The following is a 21,453-nucleotide window of genomic DNA, read 5'->3' as shown; positions in this document are numbered from 1 at the left end:
TCTCTCAAAAGTATTGTTTAAAGGTTTGACGCATGGTCCGTTGGTAAACAGAACTCACTGTCGGTCCATGTGGCCTTTTCAATGCTTTCCATAGAAGCTTTACAATTTTTTTCCCAAACAAAACGTGTTGCCGTTACAAAAGTGATGGGGTATCTTTCTATTAACAGGAAATATATGGAAGATAAATTGTTACCAAATTTTAGCATTTAAAAAAATACCAATGATGATAAAAAATAACGTAATGGACGTTGTTCTGTTAAAATAATTTTTTTTTCTATCGAATTCAACTTATTGTTCATTATTAAGTCATTTCATTTTATCACGTCTGCTTTATATATCTCTGCCATTAAACTTTCCATCAAAACCGATGAGAGAATGGCTTAAAAGTAATCATTTTGAAAAATTAAAATTTATAAGGAATTTGTGAAAAGATTCAAACTGAGATGTAATAAGCAACCTCCTTACATTTTACAGATAATATTATCTCATGTCAGATTAATTCTTATGTGACAAATTTCAGATTAAAAACAAAAACTCTTTTAAAATAAATTGGCTTAAAGTCCAATAAGGTGAATCAAAATGAAAATTAGTTGTTCCATTTCATTACCATATAATGCTGTATATATACATGTACATACGTGAAGGAGTAAGTAGAAAACCATGGTTCGATACAAGTTTTGAAGGATATGTATTTGCGGGTTTTTTTTATATCTTAATCACATATTCTTATAAGCATTAAGAGTTTGAAAAGCTCAATATCGATAGTAAATACGTAGAGAAAGAATGTTGAATGATAAATAATTTAATGTAAGTTATATGTACATTGTCTCGTCAATTTGAAACGTCGGAAATTTCAAAATATTCGTGCGATGCTTAAGTGTCAGTCCCTGTAAGAATCATGCTGTAATTGAAACGTATGAACAGATGAAAAAAACCCTCATTTTGATAGTGGAATTTGACTGTATTCAATATCAGAATCAATGAGTCTCTATTTCATTGCAGTGTACTGACAATGAACATTTCAAGGGCAGACAACTCTGTCAAAAACCTCATTTTTCTCAGATTCTTTTGAAAAAAAAAATCTGCGCAATGCCAGTGGTGCAAAGATCAAATAACGGTCTTTTCAAATAGAGAAAGTATCCTTGAGTGATATTACATGGTCAGATTGGTTGGGTTTTGGCATGCATGTTTCTGATTTTTCCCATTTTGCCTGATCCTTACACACACTTACACTGAAATGTTTTCTTTTGGCAAGAACAAACTTTTTGAAGAATTCTAGAATATAAATTATGTAATAAAGATATATTTGACAATAAACGGCATTTATTGCTCAGTTTTGAATAGGACAGTAAAACCAAAAGATAATGTGAAAAGTAACATAAAATGTATAATATGCAATATTTGAATTATTCCTTTCAATAAAACCTGAAAAAATTTGGAAGTAATGGAACATATGACGCCAATTTTCTCCCTTAAAATATACCATTTCAAAATACAAAATGCACTTTCCCAATTCACTGTATACCACGAATTCGGTATTTACCTGATACAATACCTTTAATAGCAACATAGAAACAGACTCTACTCGTCATCAAGTGAAAGCACATCAGAATCAGACTTAAATGACGTGGTAGGGGAGATAAATAAAACTCTTCATGAAAATGCCTTTGATTTATTCGGTCGTTGTGTTATGGCTTATGACAGGAAAACTCATACCGATAGACCAGACAATGAATGGTTTGATGAAAAATGTTAAAAAGCGCGGGACAGTTTTCATGTTAAATGAAATATCGTTTTACGCCACCAGTCCGATGCCAATCGCGTGGAATTTGTCTCTGTGAGAAACAACTATAACCGAATTTAACGAAAAGCCTCATCTGAATTTTCAAGGGAAAAGGAAATAGGACTATTTGCTACAACTGACTTAAAACCGTTTCGGAGAACTGTAAAGCAGTGATCTAACTCAATCTGTTTAGTTGATAAAAACAATTTTTTTCTTCATTTCATAAAACTGCTTGGCGGTGTCTTTGTTACGAATATATCAGTATTATACCTTATAGACAATAGTAATGTTAGGGTTGATTCGATAGACTTGCTGGATGCCGAAATGTCAGAAGATGAAATTACAAAAAAACTTTTGAAAGATTGATCAAGGGAACCAAGGTTATAGCGGTAATCATAAGAAAATGATCCAGGGACAAAGACCAGACATGGAAAACAGACATACACAACAAAGCACATAAAGTAACTAAAATCATACATACAAAGTTACAAAAGTAAATGAGCAACTCGGACTCCACTAAAAACTGGGAGCATGGACCAGTTGCACCGGTAGGGTGAAAAAAATGAAATCAGGGAAAAAAGCAGGAAGTGACGAAATCGTTGGAGAAAAGTTTACCTCAAGTGCAGACTTTTTCATTGCAATTTTGAAAGCTTTGTTTAATTTCATTTTGATATTGGGTATATACCCTAGTAAATTAACAGCGTTCCTTGTTCCAGTTCCGAAAGGTAGAGACTTATTAAATCCAAATAACTATAGACCAATCGTTTTGGTTGGTGTACTTTCTGAACTATTCACAAGTATTTGAACAAACATGCTTCTACGGTGGACAGATAAAGAAAACTTACTTTGAGGTAATCCATTTGGATTCCCGACCGGCGGGCAACAGTTGATGCAGTATTCACCCTCCATGAAATTATTACTCTTCATGAAATGTCAAAACTGTATTGAGGTTTCGTAGACTTCCGTAAAGCGTTCGATAAAGTTGATGAATGAATTTTTTTTTATAATTGATTAACCCTGGGGTTAGTGGTACATTTTCGTCGATGACAATTTTTTGTAGTATTTAACATGTTTAACTGATATGTAATTACATTTTAAAGGAAATTTTGTGTATATTAAAAAGTGTTTTTCTCAGTAGTGGTCTAGACAAATGGCTTTTTTTATGAACTCACCTAAAAGATATGTTTGATCCCTGAACAACAAATCATAATTTGACAATATTGGTTCAGTTTCATCTTATGCATCAGAAATATGGGGATTTAATAAGGTAAGAGATGTTTTATCTTTTTCTTTAAGGCTGGGTATGAAAATCTTGTTTTTTATTCTTATAAACTTTTATATAATGATGTAATGAAGGGTGTGATAAAATTGAGTTTCAAATGTACGAGACCTCTTAAGCAGTCTTAGTTTAAATCATGCATAGCTACTTCTAGAATCCAACAGTGTCTAGTGTCGACTTTGAAATAATTAAGAATCGTATTAATGGTCCAATTGTACAGCATTTGTTTTCGCCTATCGTCCATCCGCGAAAGAAGCAAACTACGTGTTTATTGTAATTTAAAATTTTCATTTTGTCTTCAAAATTATTCAAATTTTTATTATAATGTTCTTTCACTAACTGTATTACGAGGTGACACATTGAGGTAAATATTGAAATTGGTCGTTCTTAAAACCTGGTATTAAAATTTGCAAAGCATATAATATTCTAATAACCGACTCTGTCATAACTTGTTCCCTTATAAACGAAACCTTTCACACAAGGAGTTACGATGACTCAAGCTGCAAATCGACAAACTTAATATATGGATAGAATGCAACTTATGTAGTCTAATATATGTCAGTGAATAACAAGAACGATTAAATGAACGAATGTGTGGTCTTCGTTCGGGAATTACTACCAACAAATTCCCGACAGTTTTTCAACATATCAATCAACAAGATCATTCAATCCTCTCTATCAATGTTTGTATTCTCGAAAAAGAAATTACCATCCAATGATCAGTCTCGTCCTAAGTAAAAACTATCGTAGGAAAAGAGAGGAATACTGGATATGCAGACTAGGTACTGCAATACCTGACGGGTGTAATGACAACATTGAAACGTACAGAAAATCTTTTAAGCCATTATAACAATAGCATAAAAGTAATAAACTTATTTGACAAAAAGGAGTCATGGCCATTGCCACTACACGTCATCTAAGATACACGATGTTTCCATTGATGTTTTTGTTTCTTTCACACAAAAATCTCTTGGACTTCATCACATTCTAAATAACATTTATTCTATACCTCTCACTCTACTACACTCCCTTTACAAAACAAGTCTTGACACTCCTGTTTCTGACCTTACCTTATCATTATACAGACTTATTGCTATCATATTAGATATTGATTTCCCCAGTCTCTTTGGCGAAAATCATCTATTACAAAAACATCACAAAGAAAGTTCCCCCACATTTCAACGACAAATCAATACCGATTATTTCATATTCCAATACTTCACCTTTTGCATCCAAACTATTCAATTATAAAAGGCTAATTAAGAACCTCGATATTTAGGACGTCAATACTAAACCACCTGACTGTTCTTGCACAAACTCTCCATTCAAATATGATCCTTCCGGCCAGGTCGTTACGGGAGATTTGAGAAAACGCATTTCTGCGTAAGGTCCTTTCCTAAGGTCAAAAGTAACACGAACTTCGCTCCATAAGTTTGAATAATAACTTCAAAATTCGTATGGATGCCGTGGAGGACTACGCAAGTAAATGGATAAAACGATAACAAAAAGACATTGATTCTTCCAGAGTGGTTAGAGGCCGTAAGGGCTTGCATTTTGAAACGAATGAAGGTTTTAAGTAGGTTAATGAGTTGAAATGCTACATCAGTTTCCGAAGACAAGACCTCGATGTACAAAAACATTGTCTACTATACATGACAAACATTTGTCTTTCCAGCCGACACAGCACAAAATAACATTGATTTTGCCTGCAAAAGTGTTACACCCAATGTTTATTATCAGAAGTAGATGTAGAAAATAATAGCAGTGATAAGACCTATACCGCCACTTCACTCTCCAACGAAGAGATAGTGGAAAACCATTAATCTATGCCATCCTCTTTTGGTCTTTTGTATTTACCATATATGTACTGGATTCCTTAACTCCACAACAATCCATACAAACAACGTAACATAGCTAGATCTGCAAAATTTACCACCAAATCTCTTTCAAAACTTTTAACTACTATACTCACAGCTGTTAAAGGGGATCTCAACTCCTACTACAACACTTCTTACTCCCGTAGTAGTATTACTTCAATGTGGATTCTGAAAAATTCGAAAGGTCGTCTGGAGACCCTCAATTCGAGATCATTATTGGAATATAGTAGCATTAAAACCTATGATTTTTCAACATAAAACGCTTCTATTCCCAATACTCAGTTAAAATCCCGACTCAAAAACATAATATATCGTAGTTTCTTAACAAAATGACACACCTAGATAAAATTATTCTTGGTAGAGATTCCTCATACTTTGTAAAAAATAATTCCAAATCATCTTTCAAATGAAGAAGATATTTTCAAAATACTGGAATTGTTTATAGACAACAAATTGGTCCAGTGTAGTGAACGCGTTTTTCAACAAACGGTCAGCATTTCAATGAGAACTGATTGTGCTCCTCTACTTAGTTAATATAAGATAATATTTTATTGCAGAAGCACATTAATGCTATAGCAGTTATACAATGAATCATTTATAAACAGCATGACATTTTAAGACAAATCATAGCAGAGTTCAATCACAACATTATGTTAATTATCCGACGTAACAAAATATCTAAGTTACCAATCATCTTTCAAAAAATTAACAATATTATAAACAATTGACTTTCGTGTACATTTAAAAAATGATATGAATTTATTCATATTTGGCCATGAACAATAGTACCTTGGTAGATATTGTAGTCTAAGTTGTCTATAAGTTGGACAAATCATAACAAAATGGTATTCATTATCTACACATAACATATTACAACATTTACACGTTCAGCACGAGGCAAGAAAATAAAACAACCCTTCTCAACATTGAGTTTAAAAACGCCGAATCTTAGACATGCTGTGAATTGTACATTAAAATTGTTCAACAAATATAATTCTAACTCACAGTCTGTTTTTAAACTCTTGTATAATACTAGCTTTTCACAGTTGTCTACAGACCTATGCCAATTTTGATAAAATTGATCAAGAAGACGTTCATTTACAATATCAAAGTTTATTACTGCAGCATCTTGATCTTTCCAAAAATTATTGAAACCGATTTCAAAAAGTAAATTACGAACATACATAACCCAGTTTACTTTACCATTATTACAATCGGTCAGAAGAATCTTATAAATATCATACACAATGACTGGCCTATTAGCAACAATATTGATCCAGTATTTCACAATATTTTGCTTTCTTACAATATACATAAGTAAAAGACCTAGGTCACCCGTCAAACAATATTTAGGTGTTTGTTCTTAAATACTTGTGTGGTCTATCCCTTTACTCTTATGAGGCTGACTTTATAGCTGACCTGATCCGAAAGAAAGAATATCGTTTAGCTAGGTCCTTTGATCTCAGTTTCCGCTATATAGATGACGTATTATCTTTAAATAATCGTAGTTTCGGGGACTTGATACATCGCATCTACCCCCAAAGAACTTGAGATAAAAGATACAACACTGTAAAATCCGTCTCGTATCTTGACCTACACTTAAGGATCGATGGTAAAGGAAAACTATTGAACAAACTTAAAGACAAACGTGCTGACTTTTCATTGTCATCTGTGGCAACATCCCTTCATCAGCCATACGTTATTCCAGAACTTGCCGTAACTACGCAGACTTTTTGTATCGCTCTAGACTTCTTACAATTAGGCTTCTGGAACAGGGTTATTTTGCTACAAGACTGAAGTCATGACTAAAGAGGTTTTATGGTCGTCATCATGAACTCGTGGGTTGTTACTGTGTATCCATTTGCACCATGAAAAATGATTGGTTCAACGTATTACAGTGTTCTTTTCCTCTTTCGTCTAAGCCCGGACGACTTTTTATGAGCAATTCGGCGGGTGTTTCTAAAAAAGCAGAGGATGCTTATCCTATCGGTACAACTAGTTCATGCTGTGAGTCCGAGTTACTCATTTACTTTTGTATACAATTTTTGAATTTTATTGTTCATGCTCTAATAAATATAAGTTTTACAGACCGAGTCAAGCTTCAAACATATTTCTTCCAATGAAACTTTGGAAAAACATCAATCTGATAATATTGTCTTCTGTCTTTTCTTCGCCAATAAATCTATGCCAATTTTGTTGCAATAGCATGTTTTATGCAAATAAAGATCATTCATTCATTCATTCATTCATTCGTTGTAATGGATGACGGATATCCTCTGGGTTGGCTAATCTAGCTATTTTTAAAAATGTGTGAACGTTATAACATAATGCATTTAATTTAATGATATTATCTGACATGTCGCTCATAACTTTCCTTTTTCCAAAAACCTAGTGCAGAAACATCTACCTTGTGTATTTTATGTCATAGTCTGGGCAGTCACTGGTACCAGTGCATGCTGAAAAAAAACGCGTAGATTATAACAGCAATGGCTTCATCGTGTACACAAGCATTTAGTGGCGCATTTGTCATGGCATAGGTAATTCCAAATATCATTACTTTTGCATTAAGCTCAGTTTTTTGACAGTTTCGTCTCTGTATAAAAATGAATGTTGTCTGTACATGTCATTTTGCTATGAAAAGTTTATTATTCGGTTGTGCATAAACAACAATTTGTAGTGTTCAGTAGGCAATAGGAAGAATGTTCATAAAAAAATATTGGATATTTGAAGTAATGGACATAAAACCGCAAGTTAAGATATACAATGTATCTGTTATGCCTGCAATTTAACCAGGTTTGAGAAACTTGGTGTGAATTATTGCAAACAGCTTGTTTCCGCTTGGCCAACATTCGTAACTGGTTGGTATGTATAAATTTTAGTCGGATAGGCATAATGCTGGCCTTATATTTATTTGTGCTTTGGACCAATGGTGAGCCTAAATTTGTCGTTTCAGCGGGGGAATATTGCGTATAGACATAATGATTTCTCTTCAGTAGAAACACATGCGACCATCTAATCAAAAGAGCTTCATATAAGCAATACAAGTAATTGATTCATACTTTCAAGATTCACTTAACAATACATCATGTATTTTAAGTTATTAGCCCCGTGCAGGTCCGGGTGTTAAAAGAATAGGCTTGTAGCAGCGCTAAGCTTGTCGACTAAATATTGCTCAGAAACCTTGCCGGGGGCTAGGCGCTCTGCCCACAGAATAACTGGGATGTGTGCCCCAGGTGGTGGAATGGGGTACCCTTGGCATGTTACACGCTGGGGTTGTCAGGCTATAATACGGAAAACATGGCCGCAAACCATGGCGGTGCATCGTGTTAGGAAAGGTGTCGCGTTCCTCGCACGTTAAAGAACCCCGTTATGGTATTCGATAGGAGTAGGAACCTTTGCGTTCCACCACAGGAGGCTAAATCGCCCGACCTTACCCATCCCTCCCTTTTTCTAGTGGCAATCACAATTTTTCGACCATATTATCCTTGTGTCCCATCCCTTTTTTTTCATCTCATCATAATTTCATATTCATTGTATCATTCTTCACATGCACATTGTCTGAATATAGATGAAATATTGCTGCTCGGACGTTAAACCCCAAAAATCAATCAATCAATCTAAATTATTATTTTCCCATCATTACTATTAATCATTCAACTCTCCCTTTAACTGAAGTTCGATATCATAAAATACTCCTTTTTTAGTACAATTTAAACGCCATCCATCGATGTAGTTAGTCAATGTAAAGCTGTATCCACGCCGGCGTGGCATATCGCCTTAGAGCATAGGTACAATATAGCTAAATAGTAAAATTCCAGGAACCTCTCGCAAAATGCATGCATGTAAACCGTAGTCAGATCCATGTGGAGGCAATCCGTCAAGTCAATGATCGCCCCACACCATCCCGAAACCCGTATTTTAGATCCGCCATTGTACACATATAAAGGGTAAACTTCCTTATAGTAGCATACATACAATATTGCTTTATTATACATTTGCATCAGCGATCCCTGTGGGATGACAATAATAGTCCATACATCACACTGTGTACATATATGCTGGCAGTAAATACCTCAAATATACCTTAATTCGAACATCTTTAGAAATGGCAATATATGTATCTTTAAAAAAAATCTAACCCAAAATATTGTCAGTTTACTGACCCTGTTCGATAACCAGTTTAAATGAACTATTTGCGTTAGTCTTATCTGGTTTCTACAGTTTGAAATCGTGCAAACTAAGTCAAATAATGAACCAAATTATATAACTTAAGATATGTACAGTCTTTGACCTACATGTACCTCTCAATTAATCTCATCTATTTCTTACAAATATATAGCTTCTATGTTACGTATCGTCTCATACACAATGAATCCTTTAAAACACAGCTCTATCATCACAAGTATTATCTTTAATACATGTATATCTAATTTTGAAAACGCATGCATTTTCCTAAGAGCTGTAACTGAAGTTTCGACAATTATAACACTAGATCACAGATTGTCACCATTCCAGAGATGCATTATCTAACCTTTTACAAAATCACTCTCATCTTTCTCTAATGTTACTAGGTAGGAATCGTGAAATATTTTTTTAAAGACTTGATTAAGATCAGAAACCCATCTGTTTGTTTGTTTGTTTTTTTTTTGTTTCGTTTACAGGGGTGTAGGAAGAACACCGTTTGAATATTATTAATAATCTTACTCTGCATTGCATATCAGATTGATACAAAGAAATTTTCCATATTTTCATAAATTCTGCCGTTCAGAAATGCAAGTAAAGGTAGCGGACACCAAAGGCTAGTTTCTGTTGAAATAGCTTTGATATGCTAGAAAATTAGAGCAGAATTAAGCAATAAAAGTCTGACCCCGCCCCCTTTGAAGTTTTTGATCGGAACCACCCATTTTCACATAAATAAAGTTTACATTAAAGATCGAATCAGAACTCGAAAATTTTTTACAAGTTGAACAAGGCGGCGAATTGTTCAGGCTAGTTGGCCTTAATGCGGAGCGGTATGATGCAATTGATTGGGGGGTTAAATTTGTTAAAAATAAAGATTTCGTGCTAAACTATACATTTTTTTCAATAAAACGGGAGAACGAACGTTTCCTCTACCCTATATAAAATTTAAATTTAAATATACCCTGAATTTAAAAGACAATATTGAATGAATGTCGTGAATTAAATTATACAAAGCAACTGCTCGTCGTCGACTTTTTTAAAACTCAAAATGTCTAGTAGAACCACAAGTCTTGGGTCTCGCAAGGCAAACATCCAACAAGTTACTGATATTAAAAGGCTTTATTCTCAAACTCACATACATGTAATGTTCTAGACAATTGTCGTGTTCTTATACTTTTTATCATTGAAAATAATGTAATATTACATATGAGTCGTTTTAAAGTTGAATTAGTTTGCAGTCATTTATTCACCTTAACATGTATCAATAATCCTTTACCTAAACATTGGACATGTATTTGTTTATAAGGTACATGTACTGGCATCGAAACACGCGCTTCAGTAGTCGTAAATATTCTAGGGGGTGGGGTTACATATCATATTTCACACTGGGTCTTAATTGGGTTCGACCATAGTTGTACGAGATGAGACGAATTAGGTAATATGACACTTGTAACTTAATTTTATAGTGACAATTATTATTTTTAAGATATTTAGTTTTTTTTAAATTGAAAATAAAACTACATTTTCTTAAGTTGCATCTACTTTCATGAGTGTCGCCTTTAAATCGAGCATGTTGACCCATTCTAACACCCAAACACCCAACATGTACATGTAAGACTTTCAGATCCCTGAATTCTCAGTCCTCCGTCGGTGGTATGGTACCTGGTCGTATTATTTCATAAAGATTTACCACGTCACGATAAGTAACATGCCTCTCTGTACACCAAATGTCTTCTTTTAACATTTATCTTATTTAAATTTTGGGGAAAATATAAGACGATTTATAGCAATGACTAATATTTCAAAATCTATTATTTGACATCACATAACATGACATTGTATCTTATTTCATATATACCTCTTTACCAAAATAATCTATAATATATTTATCAATGTGACCAGTTACGCAATGCTAATTATGCATGATAATCGATTTGTTTTCTTTGATGTATGTTGACTTAGATCACGGTGATATATCAATTAATCGAAGTATTCAAGAAAATGTTTAACATTTAAATAAGTAACAACAGCGCTGGCCACGTGCTGCATTATCCTTTGATGTCATGGTCAGGTTAAAATGTTCGGTCAAGCGAATCCGTGCTGGATGCATTTAACCCGTCTGTCGTATTGACATTCCGTCTGTCGGAACCCACCAGTTTAACTGTTTTAATATATATATATATACATATATATATATATACATATAGTTTAATTTCCATTAAAAATTATCACGTCTCAATAGACAATATATGTTTTCCATAATTATCATGATTATTCTATAATATTTTTGGGTATTCTGTGGTATTCTTGGATATTTCTATGAACCCGTAACGAGCTATTCATTCAATACACTGCAGGGTATCATTAAACGAACGGCAAGTTTGTCTATCTGTAGGTTGTGCAGGTAATAACTAAACGTTACCGCCTCAGGTGTCAATATTACGTAATTGGGCATTCTTTTGATCTCTACCTGTGCACCTGGACTCAAAGAACTATGGATTCAACCGACCGTAAAATGCCCGGGCCTTAAATTGCAGATTGCAATTTTAAGTATCAAATTTGAAACACTGATAAATCCAAAATCAAATACTGATACTAAGGTCCAGGTTAGAAAAAAAAAAAACCATCTATAATGCGAATCGGTTATTTCATTTTGTTATTCAAAATTTGTGACTTACAAGTTTGCTAGATTTAGTCGTCCAATGTACAATCTTCGTGTATTACATTTAGGATGTTCAGTATTTTTAGCGTAATATGTTCTGCAAATCAGTCCATGCCAAGATATGCCATTATTTGCACAAAATCGGCAAAATGTGATTATATTGAATTTGTAAAGCAGTACAATTGTTATAGTATGAGCGCTTACATACATGTACTTGTACGAGTTTGTACTAATTCTTACATATAAAATCAAACAAAGTATCGAGCAAAATTACAGAGGATATTGTGATTATAAGCAAGCACACTGGATTGAACACATTAAAGTTCCATGAATTATTCCCCGATGAAGACTGCATGTGTATTTCCCCCATAAACGTCTAAGAATAGTGGAAATAACGTATTATTGACAGGGAAGACATTTCTTCTTACGCTTTCAAAGACTTACATTCAATATGAAGCAAGTCTCATGTTAATCTAATAAATGTTAATACTGCATGCATTCACACACTCTCACTATATACAAAATATTTTTTTAATAAAAATGTAATATTTGTTTGAGTATATGCTCCGTAAAGTTAATGTCAGAATGTAAAGTGTAATTATAAGTCGTCCAGATCTATGGGACTCTCCGTAGCTCAGTTTTACCGGGCAGTTCGACAATAGATGCGATATTTGTTTTACATGGGATAATTTCTCACGTTCTCCAAAACAAACAGCAAATATATAGTGTATTTGTCGACTTCCGCATGGATTTCGACAAGGTCTTGAGACGACTCCTGTGGTATAATCTTTTAAAATGTGGCTTGAGTAATAAATTCTTAACAATGATCAAAGCCGCCTATGCGTCTGTACGCTTGCCAATCCGGACAGAAGGAGGACTTTCCGATGCTTTCAACAATTTTCCGGGTGTCAAACAAGGGGAACCACTCTCTCCTCTGTTATTCTTATTTTTTTCATAAATGACATTGCTAACGATATTCAAACAGCAGCAAATGATGCCATTGTTTTAAATGGGTATTTGATATACTTAATTCTGTCCACTGACGACATCGCAAAATCTCCCGATACTTTACAAGCTCCGACAATGGAATAAATTTGTGAATTCTGACAAAACAGAAGTTGTTGTTTTCCGAAATGGATGGCGACGGGTAGAAAATCGTTTTAATTTTGAAGGAAGCGAATTGGAATTAGTTGACTCCTATATTTACCTTGGAATGTTATTACATTACAATGGGAAGTTCGCTCACACACAGAAACGAGCATCTCAGCAAGGACGAGCGTTATCGTCTCTAATGAACTCGCTTAAAAACTTATTTATCAATACAAATCGTAAGTGTTTCCTTTTCGACACTATGATTAGCACAGTTTTGAGTTACTCCTCAGAGATTTGGGGTTTTCACAGAGCACGTGATGTGGAACTAGTACATAGTCGATTTTGTCGATATGCATTCAAACTTAGTAGAAATGCTCCTATATCTGTTTTATATGGAGAACTAGGTCATTTACCCATGTTTATTGTACGAAGATTAAAGATAATTAAATATTGGTTACATTTGTTAAATGATAGACCTAATATAGTGAATAATGTTTACATTTTATTACTAAACGATGTAAATATTGGTAATAGAAACTGGGCTTCAAATGTTCGTGATTTACTGTTTGACCTAGGTTTGAATTATATATGGTTGAACCAAGAAAATATAAATGTATCATATGAGTACTTCAAGTGTCGTATTGTAGACCAATATTATCAAACTTGGAGTGCTAATATTGCTGATAGCAAAAAAAAAACTCTGTCTATATATGTCTTACAAATATTGTTTTGAATTTGAACCATATCTGAATTATGATTTTGATACCTCTTTACTATGTAAGTTACGAAGTGATACTTTGAAGCTACAGTTAGAGGTTGGTCGTTATGAAAATATAGAAAGAGTCAATCGTATTTGTAAATTTTGTAATATGAACTCCCTTGAGAACGAATACCACTTTATATTATTTTGTCCAGCATTTTTGCTCTTGGCCAAATGCCTATAAGCTTAAAACTTTGATTACTGCCAAATCTGACAACTTGACAAGAAAATTATGTTTGTATCTAAAAATAGCTTGGAAACAAAGAACTGCATTGTTACAGCTACTATAGTTAGTATTCAGCTTTGTTTGTTCTCTGCCATTTGTTGTATATGTAATATATGTATTGTGCTATAGCAATCATGTTGCTTATGCAATAAATATTCATTCATTCATTCATTCATTCATTCATAGTTGAATATTATAGTTTTCTTTTGTACTATACAACCATAGATCTGCAACTATAGACCTATGATACTACAGTGACATGTAATGTAATAGGTAAATACCAAATGAAAAATAATATCATTAAATACGACTTGCAGCCATAATATGTGCATGCAAAAATCTATAGAATGTATAAGAGTCATGTAATTTTACCCATCTTGTTTAGTAAAATAAGACAACTATTTTTTTTGGTTTCAAAATCGTCCGAATGGATGGCAGTTAAAAAAGCTAATCTTGTTGTTATATATATAAAGTTGAACCCCTTCGAAAGATCACCTCCCATTTAGGAATCTCTGGGTCCGGGGGCCGTTGACATCCTGTTGATGTGTACAATATATGCGTAATTTTAAGCGATGAATACTTGTAGAATTCTTTGAAGTAAATGTAGATTAAGTTTTAGTACATTCAAGGAAAAAAAGAAATAAGTTCGAATATTAGCTAAATATGATTAAAACTGGCCATACAATACAAAATAAAAAAGTGCGGCAATCGGGGTCTAACCGTCAAATTCGGGATTAAGCCGTCCCCATGCAATACGTCATACTGGACTGGTTAAAGTCCATATTGGCCTATTGTATTGGACTAGTTAGTCGGTAAAGGTATATTTCCTTAGGGTTTTTTTTTCATATTGACTGAGTTATTGGTCCTCGGCTAGAAATATAAGATTTCGTCTACGCTTCAGTCCAATATGGCTAGCCTCGGACCATTAACTAATCCAATATGGAAAACCTTACGCAGTAATACTATATTACATGTATAAATCTGGTATGACATAAGAATATTTGAGTGTAAATTAAGTGAATTGTGATTCCATGAGACATGGAAAACAGACATACACAACACAGAACATAAAGTAACTAAAATCATACATACTGGGAACAAGGACCAGGTGCACCGGTAGGGTAAGCGTCCGGGGTAGACGAAAGAGGAAAGAAAAACTATGACACGTTGAACAAATCAGTTTTCAAAGCGCAGATGAATATACCATAACGATCATAGAGGTCATGGTGACGACCTTAAAACTTTTGTATTGACGATTTCAATCTTGTAGCAACATATCCCTGCTCCAGAAGCTTATTTGTTTGAATTCTATCGCTATACAAAAAGTCTGCGTCTCGACAAGCTCTGGCATAACGTATGAGTTGTAATATAAACACTCCATATGCAGGTACTGAAGGGATGTTGCCACAGATGAAAGCATGAGGAATCTCTGCCAAGAACTATATATTTGTATCTAGGTGTTCCACATTTTTGGAACAACGATGTATAATGTTTTTGAGTCGAATTAAGCAAACTCCGTCATATGTGATACGCCCCAAAATAGACAATTTTTTTTTATTTTTGTTAAGTTGCTTAATAGATCTATATGATGAAATGTACAACAATGTATTCCACTCTGTCTGCTCTTAGGAGATAATTCAAATTGAACACCCAATGGTTTATACTGTATTTTAGTATCACTTTCCGAGTTATTTCTCTTAATTTTGAATTCTACAGTCCATTTTTTATAATTTTTTATCTCTTATGATCGGGAGTTTTATGAAAAAGCACGTGTTAGTTTCTCTTTAGTATAACGTTTTAAACAAAATATTAAAAATAGAAATATGTAGCCTTTCAAACTTTGAATCACATTTTGCATGATTCTACTACCTAAATGAATATTACCATTTATTTAATACCAGTTCTAATCATTAAAATCTGTGTTTGTCGTATAAAGAGCAATATTGGATATGAATGACGAATGGGTATGGACCATTGGTGAATAGACAATGGGTCATTGATTGATGGGCATGGGCCATTTTTGGATGACCAATGGGGCATTGGTTGATGGGCATGGGCCATTGGTGGATCGACAATGAGGCATTGGTTTAAGGGTACGGGTTATTGGTGAATGGACAACGGGACTTTGGTTGAACGGCAAGTGCAATTGGTGGATGGATAACGAGGTATTGGTTGAAGGGCACGGGCCATTGATGGGTGAACAATGGGGTATTGGTGATGGGCATTAGCCATTGATGGATGGACAATGGGGCATTGTTTGAAGGTGCGGGTTTTTGGTGGATGGACAATGGGTAATTGGTGGATTGACATGGGGCATTGGTTGGCAAAGTTACATTGGTTGATGAACATGGGGCAATAGAGAATGGGGAGGACAGAAAGTGCAATATATAAAACGCTGTAAATTCATATATAGGCAATCAAAACTCGGTTAAAACGAAGATAATCTGGGTAGAAAGCATTACTTCGTAACAGTCTAATATTGTCTTAATTGAAAAGTATTACCCACCATTTTGTCTGTGTTATTTTACTACTTGTACAATCGTAATAATGGATAAGTACAAATTCAATGTCATTTTGCAAATAAGTTATAATTATATCAAAATATACTGCAAATACATATTTCAGTGTAAGATAATTGTAAAGAGTATCGAGTCAAAAATACCCAAACATCCCCAATGATGCAGAGATCAAATGTACCAATTCAGAAGCACTGCAATTGTTTGCAATTCTCCCGATATTGCCTTGATATTTTCACTTGATGTATACGAACTTTTCTACCTAGTTTTATTTTTCTTTAAGGAAGTATATTAGGGAAAGGGACACAACTCTTGAAATCAGTGATATATTTGTATCATATTTAATTTCATCTAAGCCTATCAAGCTTTCATTTGAAAAAGAATGAAATCAATCTAAGTTACTTTGATGCTCATATGCGATTGATGTCAAATGCTAAATACAAACGTTCCAATGATTTGTCAGAGTTATGTTCTTTTCCCTAGGTCTATCTCCTTAGATTTGTTTTGTTTTTGTTTTTTGTTTTTGTTTTTGTTTTGTTTTTTGTTTTTATTCAAGTTTGATATAGGTATAATATATGAAAAAGGCTATATTTCATACATATTGTCAAGTCAGCTTAAGATGGCAGGCATGTCCATATTAGAAATGCATATTTGTGATTGCATCAGCTCCTCATGTCTAGAGATCATAACTTAGGCATGTCAAGATTAGTGAATATGACCTTTTGTTCCAGAAAAGGTTCAATTAATTCACATACCAAGACAATGTTTAATTTTATCGAAGAACTAGTCTTTGCTGGTCTGAAACACGAACTACAATTGTACGTCACGAGACCGAGTGTATAAAAGGGGCTTATTTTTATTACAATTCAAAAGTGATTGGAACATTTACATACAGAATGAAGTCCTTGATTATTTGTATGGCTCTCTGTGTGGGTAAGTACAATTGCATACGTTTGGATTTCGGCTGATTTACATCATGTTTGGTTTGATTTTGTCTGCTTACTTTAATGCATGGCCTTTTCGTATTACAATTCAGTTCCATAAATGCAATCACTCAACAAATTTTATTTTCAAAAGATCGTACGTACAAAATCAATTGATAATGATGTTGTCGCTGTAGAAGAGCGATGTTTTTATTATGACTGTTGTATAATATTACATTAATGACCTTTTGTGAGTAAAAGTTTCTTTTGGCATCATATTTGGCAGATTGCAATGCAACTTGTTTCAGTGATACATATGCTTTTGTTTATTGATGTTCAAATAAAATTGTGATTTGATACAGATTTAATTCAACTTATGAGTATACTTTTTACTTGGTACAGCAATTTCAGTTTTGAATTGTTTTGTCTGTATTTCAGATATTGTTTTGATATAATATAATATGCTTTTATTTCCTTTTAAATAAATCTTTCCAAAGGTATAAGAGTAATCAAGGGAACCAAGCTTATAGAGGTAATCAAAAGAATGTAATCCAGGGACAAAGACTAAAATCATACATACAAAGTAACAAAAGTAAAAAGAACAACTCGGACCCCACTTAAAAACTGAGACCATGGACCAGTTGCATCCATAGGGTAAGCGTCCTCTTCTTGTCGTTCAATTATGATGCAACCACAAGGTTTAGGTGAACTGGTTGATTAGAATAATAAGAGATAACATATCGTGCTGTAGGGTTAAACGTTATTAATATTTAACTTTTCATATTTTTTTTCATATTTTTTGGATTTCATTGTATGACCGATACAGTGGTCTTGGGATAGCGTACTCGCCTCGGGTGTGGGACATTGTATATTAAATTTTCCGATGTCTAACACATACGATCATAAATTTGGTGACCACTGCCTCTTCGCTGAACAGATACATTGACAACTGCATGGTTGTTTCGGGTTGCTCTCCTTAAATGGGTACGGCAAAAAGTTATTCTTTTGGTATCTATTCCTTAATTTACAAACTAGTAGAATGTGACGGGTATTTATTATGCTAGCATCATTTGAGTGTGAAAACTATCATTACGAATTGAGCATCCATTTTGATGGTTTTGGTGAGTTTTATATTCCCATATTAAAACTGTATGTTGGATTTTTATACCAACGAATATTAAGTTCTATATGAACTGATGAATTTTCTCCATAGCTGTAGCACGCAATGTATTTAAAGAGTTTCATTTAGGAAAATTCATTAGAATAAAATATTCCCTTTCCGTTGTGTTTTAACAATTCTGTATTAATCTTCGTTTAAATAAAGAGATATTTTATACATAGGTTTAATTAGTTAATTAATATAAAATTAAACCTCCGTGAGCCCAATTTATCTGGATCTTATATTGATTGTTTGGTTTGGCAAGCAAGAAATCTCATATAAGCACTTCATGGATAAAGACATTTCCTTCAAACCGAAAGAATTGAATGCATGTATCCATGGGGTTACAATTAGTAGTAAAGTATTTTCCAAAGTGCATTTACAGTTCGTATTTCATTCACATTGTACTGAACCCAGATGTAGTTTCTTTTTACTGTACAATTGTAGTAGTTGATACATGCCGTTGGAAATATAACCACAATTTACCTAATATTGAATTGCTTCACTGTGTCCCTAATTATACTTGGGAAAAATAGCATCCACTCTTTTAACATATACGTATCACAAAATCTTGTCATATATGTAAATATTGCAATTGTACCTCATCATGGTTAAATTGAAATAATTCTACTTAATATTAACACTCTTCCACAACTAAAACTTAACTCCTTTCTCTAATTTACAGCGGTAATGAGTGAAACATGCCGTGAGACAAGGGACTGTAGAGTGACTACTTGTTCCAGTAATAATTACTCAGTTCACTGCATTAATCACGAGTGCACATGTACTCAGGATAGTGGATCTTGTACGTGTAAAACTATATATAATTCAATTATACTATTCAATTTAGTTCTCGGGGTGTCTTCGTGATTCTTTTCTAAAATTACAAAGAAATTTTTAACCTGTTTCAGATACTCTGACACTTAAAAGTTTTATTTTTTTGTTTTGTTTTCGGTTGTTTGTTTGTTTGGTTGTATTTAGGGGGGTGGTCACACTACTTTTAGTCCTCATGATTGATAAAAAAAGGTTCTCTAATTTCTCAAATACAATAGTCGTATTTTTTTATTTACATGTAATACTGCGTTATTCATTTGCATGTGATTCTCTTAACATGATCCCTTATATCATATCCCGACCTTTTATATTTGCTTATACATGTACCAGTATTATTTCATAAGAATTCCATTTCTTTCTGTTCTTCTGCATTTTCCCTTTTATGTTAGTTTAGATTCTGATTTCGGCAGATCTAGTGTCGCTTTCCTTTATTCGGTTCTGTCCACTTGAACCAGGTTCATGTTCGTTTTTTTTGGTTTTTAGCAAGTGGGTTTGTCTCCGACAACTTACAAGACTAACCAGAAGTGAAATAAATGAAAGTTGATTCGTGCCGGTTAATGAAAAATTAGATGTCATGGCGTCACACTATCACTTATGCATTATAAAATATAAGCTATTGAATTTATTTTCTTCTTAAATTTTCAAAATCAAACCATTCCATTGATTTTTTTTCAGCATGTACCGGTTCAGGTGATTGTCCAGACTGTGATAGAGGCAACAAACACTGTATCGACGGTAGATGTCGTTGTACCAGAATTTAAATTATGATTTTTTTTAAATTTTTTTTCAATTTGTTGTGGAATAAAACATTCTACAAAGATTCATTTATTTGTATTTGCATTACACTTGTATCGACAAGTTTTTTTTCTAAACAAAAACAAAACAAAAAACAAAAAAAAAACCTATATATATATATTAAATTATAATTTTAAAAGAATCTTAGTCACGAAAGAAGGAGTAAAATCTTTATTCCTATTTAATGAAAAATGATAGGTGTCAATTACAGTACTTGTATGGGGAAAACTTTCCTTTCTTTGGTATACGAAGGATTGGGGAAAGGGAAAGTGTACGTTTGCGCATGTAGTAGATGATTTTGAATGGGAATGATGGGGTAATTAGTTTCTAAGGAATCCATAGGTATGCAAACATGTGTTAAACTTTATTAAAATTACAGTTGAGGTGTTTAGGACAAAATAAAACAATATTGTACAATTGAAATTGATAATATTAATATTTGATAAAACATATACAATGGTGATTTATGGGAGATGGGAATGGGGAATTTTCAATAGGGATTGGGTATGTTATATGGTGTATTTGGGAAGTTTATAACGTGCAAGGGCTGCATCTAATAGTTTGGTGTTCGAATATGAACGACATTCACATGTTTATAACATATGACTTGTGGAAAGTTCTTTCTACATGTATGGTGAACGGGAAACAACAAGTGTAGATCGTTAGGTTTGCGTGACAGATTTGTTTAACGAGGATTTCTTTGGACGGATCAGTTTTGGAAAATTCTTTATCTGGTGGTAAACTTGGGTGCCGTGTTTTTAAATTTGGTCGTGCATATTAATAACATTGTAGGTGTTCCTTGTTTCCTAGAAAGCAAAAATCATTTCCCGCCGATGTCGCATATAGAAGTGATCTATTTAAACTTACAATTCTACTTAAAAACATACATTGTTACGTATACATGTGAATGTAAACGAAGTGGATCAAATAAGGTAATGTAGAAAGTATATGTTGTGTATCTTATTTACAAGTATAATGCTACCTTAAGCACATTTAGTAACCAATACAAATTCTTTAGGGGATGAACAGCTTCTCGGTTTGACGTTTGATACGACCGCCGAGAAAGGACCCTCAATCATTTGGGAAAGTATTAACTCAACATTCACGTTTGATTCAACTCTAAATATTTTATTTTGTTGACAGTAATATAACCAGGATCATTGTGGAATTCATAGAAAAAGCAGTATGATAATACTGAATTAGTTTTGTTTTTTAAACATTTTTCGTTTTATACAGTTGTTGACTTCTTCACACATTTGATAAATGTGTTCCTTCTAATGCTTTTCGTCTAGGTAGAAACACATGTTGATCCAATCCGACATTAGGTGTTCAATCACTCTTATCTGTATTTTCTCTGTAAAATAA

The 21,453-nt window shown here is 33.5% G+C and overlaps 1 protein-coding gene and 1 pseudogene across 1 annotated transcript; both read left to right on the top strand.

Annotated features, from left to right (window-relative positions):
• Nucleotides 1-12,606: 12,606 nt before the first annotated feature.
• LOC148598250 (uncharacterized) lies at nt 12,607-13,819 on the top strand (annotated as a pseudogene).
• Nucleotides 13,820-17,151: 3,332 nt separating this feature from the next.
• On the top strand, nt 17,152-20,113 carry LOC148598249 (uncharacterized). The gene is made up of 3 exons (XM_088561568.1): nt 17,152-17,310; nt 19,145-19,264; nt 19,969-20,113. The coding sequence occupies exons 1-3, from the start codon at nt 17,274-17,276 to the stop codon at nt 20,052-20,054; spliced, it is 243 nt and encodes an 80-aa protein (XP_088417694.1). The 5' UTR covers nt 17,152-17,273; the 3' UTR covers nt 20,055-20,113.
• Nucleotides 20,114-21,453: the final 1,340 nt, after the last annotated feature.

Source organism: Perna viridis, chromosome 14, assembly GCF_037379345.1.
Source record: "Perna viridis isolate PV_CMFRI_1.1 ecotype Kerala chromosome 14, ASM3737934v1, whole genome shotgun sequence".
NCBI lineage: Eukaryota > Metazoa > Mollusca > Bivalvia > Mytilida > Mytilidae > Perna > Perna viridis.
The sequence above is the reverse complement of the archived record's forward strand: the minus strand, read 5'-3'. Positions and strand labels throughout refer to the sequence as shown.